Raw genomic sequence first — 9,525 nt, forward strand, 5'->3', positions numbered from 1 at the left:
TCATGGAGCGAAGGCCCGGCGGAGCCGCGGCCGCCCGTTGCCACAGCAACTCCGAGCCTTCCTCCTCCTCCTCCTCGTCCCCTCACGGCTCCTCCTCTTCCTCCCCCCGCCGCGCCCTCTCCCGCCCACTCGGCCTCGGCGGCGGCGATGGAGGCGGCGGGCGGCCGCGGCCTGGGCAGCAGCGGCGGCGGTGGCGGGCGGGAGGCGCCGGCCGCCCCCTGAGGCACCGCCCGCCCCATGAGGAGCCGCCGCCCCCTGAGGTACCGCCGCCGGGCCGCGCCTGGGCAGGGGAAGGGCGGGAGAGGGGCCCCCGACGGCAGCGGGTGGGAGCGGGGAGGCGCCTCCGGGGTCGTTCCCCCCCCCCCCCCGGCGCCGGGGCTTATGTGGAGGGTGGTGGGGAGCGGGGGAACCGCGTGGCGCTGCCCCGGCCCCGTCCCGTCCTCCTGGGACCGAGCCGCGGCCTCCAGCCCCGCCCCGAGCGAGTGGGGGCAGCGCCCGGCGTGAGGGGGCTTTAAAGGTGCTGTCAGAGCTAAGGGGGGCTGTTATGTGCGTGCGTGTGGAAACACTGAAATACAGCCCCACAACTTCCCCTCCGAAATACGGCCCCGTAACTTAGTTCCTGCAAGTTTGTCAGGCAGGAGCCTGCGTGACTCGGACAATGGGCTCGCTCGCTTTTTTTAAGCATTGCTCTGTCGGGTTTTGCAGAAGCAGGCCCTAGTTTTACTAACCGAAGATTGCTAATTAACGTTGTTTTCCTTTTAAAAACAGTATTCATGGCCCAATTCTGGAGACGTGCTGTTTGTAAAGTTAATACTATTTCCAGTTTATTGGCTTTACTCCTGCATTAAATTACAGAACATGAATTTTGGCTGCGCTGAAGCATGATGTAATCTTTGGCCAACAAAAATATAGTAGCAGCAGCATTTCTAAATGGTAGTAAGAAGTTCTATTGTATAAATTCATGCAACTTACTCATCTATTATAACCTCAATTTTAGAGGCTAAAGACTCTCAGGTTTGTGCAAATACATTAAGAATTTCTTGCTGTGCAAAATTACCTTTTCATCTTACAAAACAGCAAAACAATGTTGCTTTAACCATTCGATATCCCCAGTGAAACTAAGTGTACATGTATGCTAAGCTGTAGAAAAATTAATTTCAAAGAAGAATCTGGAGGAGTTTAAATTATTGAAAAAGGACTATAACATAATTCCCAATATTTTGATGATGTTACTTGATAGTGACGACTACTGCAAAATCCAGCATCAGAGCATTCTCCAAAATTATTACTATGATACCACACCACCCCAGAAAAGTAGATGGACGCTTTCATCAATGCAAAGGCAGACACGGAAGTGAAAAACTGTCCAAGAAGACAGCAGAAGGGTGTCAAAGGAAAAAAAAAAATCCTCATTTGGGTGGTCTCACCCAGCTCGTTGGCTGCGCTTCTTTTTTTTGACCTGACCCAGATGGTCCAGACTCTTTCAAATGCTTCTTACAATATGGACTAAACCGGGTTCTGCTTGCTTACCCAGACAGGGTAATCTCTTGTTAATCTTATAATGGCCCTCAATTTTTAATATGCACTGCCTTTTGACTAGACTTGTCTGAACAAACACCATTTTGTGGATGCATGTAAATGTACTCTTTGCTTCCTTCCCATCGTTTGTTCCTTTTTTGGCCTACTACTGTTACTGACTATTTTTGTGAAATTAGGCAGCACTTCTGAGCTCTCTTCTGTACCAGCTAGTGTTGGTCTCCAATTCAACAGCTTTTGCTGGTCTCATTTGCACTGAAGCAACATCAGATTTTGCCAAGGCAGCCAGGTTCACTGCAGGCTAGAAAATCTGCATGTGAATGAAAGGAAGTCATTTAATATGGCACACAGAAAGGTGCAAACCCAGCACACCAGCTTTCAGAATGAAGAGAGCCAGTATCTGTTAAGAGAACCTTTACTTTGCTTCATGCAGGCAATCACTCAATACAATTTACTGTATTTTTGTGCTGTGTTTTTTTTTTCCCTGCATAGTTGTACTCTTCCTTCAATGATGACTTTTTATTTCCCATTCCAGGAGACAAAGTAGTAAGAATCTGGACCAGAAAAAAATCCCACCATGCAAGCAAACTGCAGTCATCTCCACAACATCCAAGGGAGTGGTGATGACTCTTCACCTTCTCAAAGCACCCACGCAGCGAGGTCATCAGGAGAAAGCTCATGCCATCATAGTGGAGATGTTCACATACAGCTAAGCACTGCTGCAGGAGAAGGCAGAGAAAATGCGAGTTCCTGGCCTTCGAGGCCAGGTTCCCAAAGTCGCTCACACGGACATGCCCACAACGAAGCAGGGGGGCTTGATGACTCCGCTCCAGACTCAGAGGAACACAGCGGCAGCTCCCTCTCGGAGCTCAGATACCTCCTCCAGTGGCTGCACAAAAGTCTGCCGTATATCTTGATTCTGTGTGTCAAATTGATCATGCAGCATATAATTGGTAGAGTATAACAAAACACGGTCTGAGGGAAGAGACCCTCCCCCCAAACAAAGATAAGCCGATAACCATGCCTGAGATATAATTTGATTTATTTTTAGCTTTATTTTTAGCTTTATTTTTATTTGCTTTGTTCATCAGAAATAGAGATTTACTGAACTACATTTCAATGGCTTCTGTTTCCTTTGCTGGCACACATAAAACATGCTTAATGATTCTGGCTTTATAGTCTGAGCTATTAATTGAAATTACAAAGAAATAGTAGAAATGGCTTTTTTTATTAAACCCGATTCAGTATGTTTTTTTTTAATTTGTGTATAACTGACCCTTTTTTCCTAATAGGCATTTCTCTTGGAATTGGGCTGCTAACAACTTATATGTATGCAAACAAAAGCATAGTAAATCAGGTTTTTCTAAGAGTAAGTATCACCCTACGCAACAGAATTCTGTAAGTTAACCAAGACCTTTATCCATTGATTCTTGAAAGAAATGTGAATGGTGATAGCATTATTTAGTAAATAAAACTAAGTGTAATAGGTTTCAAGACAGAAGCAGTCCTGTAAATCTTAATGCTTTTATACAGTGTAGAACTTCTCAGATTAAAGTTTGCAAAATTCAGAATTTTTCTCCCTGTGACTATTGAAATCACTTCAAGTGATACAAGATTTTTGCAGTTTATGGAAGAACTTAACCAGGTTTGGAATCAAATAGCAGTTGATAGTTTAAACTTCCAGCAGTCTCAAAGGAAAATTTGTTGTTCCTTCAGAGTGGGATGGCTTTCGGTGTGTTTTTAGGAAAGACCTTGATACACATAGAAATTACGTTGAAAACATTAGAATCACTGCTTTACTTTTCCAATGAGCTCTACAGTTTTATCTGACCTAAAATCAGTATGAGTTAGTATGGAATCCTCTAGCAATAACTGTTCAAGTATAATAGACAGTGCTTTGGAGACACAGTTAAGACATTCTTACCAAGATAAGGGCTGTAATTTGTCTTAACAATTATCTTACAGGAACGGTGCTCCAAGTTGCAATGTGCTTGGTTACTAGTATACCTAACTGGATCATCTCTCCTCTTGTATTACACCTTTCATTCTCAGTCACTGTACTACAGGTAAGTAGAGGAACATCTCCACTCAGATCATAAATTAATAAAATATTAACTGGAAACACTTTATCTGGGCAACAGCTGTTTTTCTTTAATTGTAGCATTGGTTTCTTTCATTGTAATCTCCATTCCTCCTCTTCCACTAAACTGAACAAGTACTGTCCTTAAAAAAGTTATGCTGGAATTTGCAAAATTAGACCACGAACTCAACTTAAAAGCTGTATTATGCCATGGGGGAAGTGGCTGCGTTTGATTCCCAGCTTTGATCCTACCACCTTGCCTTCAGCATACTGAATACGTAGCATTCTGGCACCCTGGGGGGCTTATATCTGCCATTTATTTTTTACCATTATTATTCTGTAGCTACAGCCTTGGTTGTAAATCAGTCAAAGGCTGTATTGCAAAAATGGAAAAGAAAGCCCATCTCTAGAGGACAAGATTTGCCATGAAAGAAGGCTCAGAAATGGAGAGATTGCCAGAGATCATAAAGGATCGATTTATAATAAAGAGTTCATTTTCTTAGCAAGTATTTTTCTCCTCTATGTAAACCATTTATTTATTTATTTAAGCATGCTGTGATATAATCTCTGGTTATGCTTTCCTTTAAACAGCATGCTCCAGTAACTTCTGATACTTTTTTTGTTGTCGTAGCTTAATCTTTTTAAACCCTACTGTGGATTTTAAGAACTTCTGGGAGGTGCTTTGGATTGTGGGAGTCACAGACTTTATTCTGAAATTCCTCTTCATGGGCTTCAAGTGCTTTATTCTCTTGGTGCCTTCTTTTATGATGTCCTTTAAATCCAAGGTAAGAAAACGATCTATATCATTATGAGCATCCTTTTATGGTAAAATTAGCTAATTATTAAATTATACCTAAAGGTAAGTTTTTTAAATTAAAGGTCTGTATATAATCCATCACTACACTGGGCAAGAAAACCCTGTGAATTTCATGTTCTTCCCTTCTTGGTGCTAAGGAAGGTTTACAGTCTGATCTGAAACAATCGCTTGTATTATTTCATGGGATAAGTGGGTTTATTTCTATTGTAAGTGGTAGGATGAAGAAACCATTTATTTCCAGCAATGTAAGAATGTGTATACAGGCTGCTAGCATGGGCCGGCTGATGTACAGTAAATTTTGTACTTGCTTGTCGGTAACTGACATGGGGAGATTTTAATACCTGTGCAAGTAAATGGCTATTTTTCTCTTTAAAAAAATCAGTTTTCCTTTTAATTAGTAATGTTTGTCAGACCAATAAATTTGACTCATAGCTTTTTTTCTCAAACCGATGAAATTTAATGATTTTTATAGAAGTCTGCATTGGTTGGTGGGTATGTATCTTTATCTGCTTCCCAAGGTAAGACATGCAAAAAATAATCTGTTTTATGTTGAAATAGAACGTACTAGTACTAGTTTAAAAAAAAAAGAACAAATATAGTTAGCATGCGATAGGACTTGAACAGTGTTTTTGTAGGTTTTATCTTTTAAAATGTACCAGAACAGTATTTCTTAGGTATGTATGAATTGGAGAAATACTAGCTTATAATCAAGATCTCTATCTACAACTACTGGTACAACAGCCAAAAATTGTTATTGGAAATTCCATTACACCAACGGTGACCTAAACCGGCTAAATTAAAGAAAGAATCTGGTCAACAGTGGTAGATCTTGCCATTTTCCTGTCAAATTAGTCAAAGAGTACTTTATCCCCTGTTATTAGAGCTAACATCTATGATTAGTCAAATACGCACACTTAATTGTTAGAAGTATATACATGTGTGCGCACAGTGCTCTGTGAAGGCTACTTGTCTTTTGTAGTTACTGTTCAGTAACGTTTAGGGCATTATTGAACTCAGTTTACCTGTTCAGTCCAGGTACTTTGTTTCTTTCTCCTCCTGTCCCCACCTTTTTCTTATTACCCTGTTCTATATAAGGGTTATTTATCACAAGAGAAGCTTTTTTACACAGGCATGAAATACATTAGAAATGGGTTTCCTCTAATCATTATGTTTGTTAATAAAGAGAGAGGCCTTACTGTCTTTTAATCCTAAATGGTGAAAACTTGTAATGACAAGCTGATCTGTGTCTTAGCTTCCTTTTTCAGGTAACATTTTTAATGCTTATGAAAGCAAGTTTGATAGCATTCTAGTAGGTAGGTATCCTACAAAGCCACCCTATTTTAGCCTATTAATTTTTCTTCAGTACAGCAATTAATTGTGCTATTGTTGCTTGTACAGTTGTGGTGAGATTTATCATCTGGTCTTCATTCTTCCAGTATTGTCCTTCGTATATACTTGCTTCAAGATCTGATGAGGGGAAGTTACTCTAAAGAATGCTAGTACATCTTTTCTATATTATTTTTAAAAGTGTTTGTATTTTACATCTTGAGAGATTCTTTTGCATGTCTTGCTTAGGGCTACTGGTACATGCTGTTAGAAGAACTCTGCCAGTATTACCGTATGTTTGTCCCTATACCAGTTTGGTTCCGTTATCTTATTGGCTATGGGGAGCCTGACAGTGTGCTAGGCTGGAGCCTTGGGATATTGCTGGGCCTTCTCTACCTCATCCTAAAGGTACGTAAGACTTTCAGTCCTCTTAAACTACTTTGCAGTAATTGGCACTGGAGGGGTAGAGGCATATAAGCTAACACATTTCTGACCGTTTCAGCGTTTGAACTAACTTGCAAGTTGATGCTTCGGTTTAACTGATACAACCTTCCAAAACTGATAGCACCCTGAGCCACTTTTCCTAAACCTTCTTGTCTATTTCTGCACCTGTTCTGGGAGACTGGGGTTGTATATCAAAGAACGCTGTCACTATAGGACCCTTCTCAAATCAGACATTGATCAGACTGGCATCAGAAACTGAGAGAAAGAGAGCTTGAAAAATAAAGATGAAATTTGTGGCTAAAAAAAATCAGCATTTTCCAAGGAAGGAGATTTTCTCTGCTAGAATTCCCCCGTGATGCTAAACAAGTTAGAGAAGTGTTTAAAATGGCTGTCTACTTTGCTAAAGAGCTCATCTGCCCCAAGTGTAACCAATCTCAGTACAAGTTCCACTTTGAACATGAAAAATACTTTATAATACTATGGTGCCTTAATTACAAGTCTAAAGACTACTGTGTATATAATAATAACGCCAGTATATAATGCTGGTATACTTGCAATTGAGTGCTTCATTTCATAACCTGAACAGTATTTTTCTTGCAAAGAACAGCCACCTATTGGTGAAAAAGAACTAAAGAACTTCGGGATAAATTTTGAGTTTAGCTACACGTGAAGCAACTAAAAATAGGGTTGGTCTGAACTATTGCTTTGCTTATGTTCCTGCCAACATCAGATTACAGTGACACTTCTGCTATTGGGATTTGCATGGACACGTGGAAGCTTTCTTTAATTCACAGAGAAAGACTTTAAATATAACTCGGGTTTTCCTTCCCGTTTCAGCTTTTGAGTTTTTTTGGACAATTGAGAAACTTCAAACAGGTTTTACGGATATTTTGTACACGACCAGTGAGTATTGAATGCTCTTATGACAAAACAGTAGATCTGATTTAAATGAAAAGGCTTCTCTTTGAAATATCTCATTCATATATTAACTTGTATAGTTCTAGAAGTAGACAAATGCATTTTTAAAGTAATCCCTCTACACATACTCCTCCATTTCACTGTCTGAGTTTCCTGACTATGTAATTATGGGCTAACTTGAACCAAAGAAAACTAAACCATCAATATTTTGCATGTCTCTTCAGATAAAACTATGTGAAATAACCTATCCTTGTTTTCCTAATTTTTAACTGGAATAAATATTGGTTGGATATAGGTAAAGCTTTATGCAGAAACGTCAGTGAAAAATGAAGCTTGCCAAAATAACTGACATGCAAGTAATATCTGCTAGAGTTTTAAAAGTTTCTCAATAATCTTTCTCTATAGTAACAGGTATAGTTATTTAGTATCTGCTATTCATGCAGTAAAATATATAGAAGACTTTAGAGCACAGTATCACTGAACTACAACAATACTAAAGCACTTCAGATTTTTTTTAAGTGCTGTCTTGATCAAATTTAAGGTGAAATGTAAGTGTTTCGCTTGGAGGTCACTTAAAACTACTACAGATTTTTCCTACAACTATTATCAGGGGAAGATATTAACTGCACATTATGGTAGGGGAGACGGCGTAAGCTATAGTTCCTAAAACAACTGTTGAAAAATCTAGCAAGGTTTTAGATTAGGGATTGGATATTTCTCCTGACATCTATCTCCTGACATATCCTTATTCCCACTTCCTTTCTGTCATTTTCTTTTCCCCCTTTGAAACTATCATCTGCTGAAAAAAATCTTGTTTTACAGCACTATGGGGTGATGGCTAGCAAGAGACAGTGTTCTGAATCAGATGATATTTGTGCTATCTGTCAAGCTGAATTTCAGAAGCCTATTCTGCTTATCTGTCAGGTAATACACATAATCAGAATTATTTTTGCAAATGTTTTTAAAAAAATGGTTTACAACATAGATTAGCAAGTGTCTGTCTTCTGATTATCTTTAGAAATGAGGCAATGCAAATAATAGACCTTCTTATAAGTGGAAGAGCTTAGAAGCTCTAAGTTGTCATTCTTTTCATTACAGCACACATTTTGTGAAGAATGCATCTCTTTATGGTTTAATAGAGAAAAAACGTGTCCACTCTGCAGAACTGTTATTTCAGACCATGTTAACAAGTGGAAGGATGGAGCTACATCTATGCATCTACAGATTTTCTAAAGCATGTTAAAATTTGTTTTACGTTTCATTTGTACAAGCTAAGGTCTTCCAGCTTACTGCAGGTGAAAATGTAGGTGACAGGGAACGAGTTTCTGAATTCTAGATATCTAGGATTTTATGCTTCTATGAAATATCCCAATATTTAAAACAGTGCAGGAAATGTTAATTTGCCTTCTTAAGTACAGAAAATAAGTTTTCAGAATGGAAGGAGAAAAGCCAGCATTGCTTCTCTCATGATTCTTCCAGGAAACAATCAAATCCTTTAAAAATGCTGCATTGCTACCTGCAGCTGCTGCTTCATTCAACATTTTATTTGAAAGTTTAAATAGTGTTCCAGACTGTGCTAAATTTTATTTATCCTTTTAACATTACTGAAACCAAAAACCTAGATTATGAGCAAATTTTACACTCTGGATTACAGTGGGAGTTAAAGCTATGCATCACACTTGACATTAAAGATCCTTTAATGCTAGCTCAACAGATCAGAGAAATTAACTTCTTATTCATGCATCTAAAACAGCAACTATTTCTCACTCTACCTGGAGATAGGACACAAGAATAAGATGTTTCCCCTTTAGGTTCTTGCAGATTTCTAATTGATCTTAAGCTTAATACATAAATTGTTCACTGATACTAGTTTTTTACTTGGCATTTTATGAGGTTGGTATTTTTAAAAGAGATCTTTAATGCTATATTTTCTTGTCACATCAGGAACCAGATTTTCATACAGGGGAGAATCTATTTTATATTATATATGCAATTTGTGGTATACGTAAAAATCAGAGAATAAATGCATTTAAATCATTTGTTTGGTGCACATTGAATAAAAAAACAAGTTTCATTACTGTTTCAGTATTAACTTACATGTAAGTACTTAGTAACAGCTCACTGCTAGGCATACCTTGCTCGTTAAACTAATGTCTTATGAAAAAACAAAAACCCAAATGCTCCAACTTATTCATGACTAGTCTTTATGCTGATTATAGATCTAACTTACCTATCTTACTTCCTTTTTTTTCTGCTTGTCTTTTCTCACCTTGCTATTCAGAAAATACTAAAAAACAACAACAAAACAAACATTCGTTATTATTACAGGCAAAGCTAAATTAAGTTGTCACTAACTTGAGTTTGTCCTAACAGAATATCTTTAGGAAACTTCTAAAATAGGAAA

General features: G+C 38.6%; 1 protein-coding gene across 2 annotated transcripts; it reads left to right on the forward strand.

Moving 5' to 3' along the window:
- Positions 1 to 108: 108 nt before the first annotated feature.
- On the forward strand, positions 109 to 9,210 carry RNFT1 (ring finger protein, transmembrane 1). 2 transcript variants are annotated; one of them, XM_083806314.1, is made up of 9 exons: positions 109 to 260; positions 2,072 to 2,489; positions 2,829 to 2,905; positions 3,502 to 3,602; positions 4,248 to 4,401; positions 6,009 to 6,167; positions 7,041 to 7,106; positions 7,944 to 8,045; positions 8,220 to 9,210. In XM_083806314.1, the coding sequence occupies exons 2-9, from the start codon at positions 2,114 to 2,116 to the stop codon at positions 8,352 to 8,354; spliced, it is 1,170 nt and encodes a 389-aa protein (XP_083662440.1). In that variant the 5' UTR covers positions 109 to 260; positions 2,072 to 2,113; the 3' UTR covers positions 8,355 to 9,210. The 2 variants fall into 2 exon arrangements, with proteins under 2 accessions (XP_083662440.1, XP_083662441.1); XM_083806315.1 differs by having other exon boundaries at positions 114 to 260; positions 2,072 to 2,435.
- The last annotated feature ends 315 nt before the right edge of the window (positions 9,211 to 9,525 follow it).

The sequence above is a fragment of the Anser anser genome (assembly GCF_964211835.1).
Source record: "Anser anser genome assembly, chromosome: 20".
Lineage (NCBI taxonomy): Eukaryota > Metazoa > Chordata > Aves > Anseriformes > Anatidae > Anser > Anser anser.

Bases quoted from the DNA above. Each gene is read 5' to 3' on its own strand.
- RNFT1 (XM_083806314.1), top strand. From the start codon at position 2,114: ATGCAAGCAAACTGCAGTCATCTCCACAACATCCAAGGGAGTGGTGAT. The intron at 2,906-3,501 runs GTAAGTATCACC...ATTATCTTACAG, and splicing joins TAAATCAGGTTTTTCTAAGA to GAACGGTGCTCCAAGTTGCA. The intron at 3,603-4,247 runs GTAAGTAGAGGA...TTGTTGTCGTAG, and splicing joins TCTCAGTCACTGTACTACAG to CTTAATCTTTTTAAACCCTA.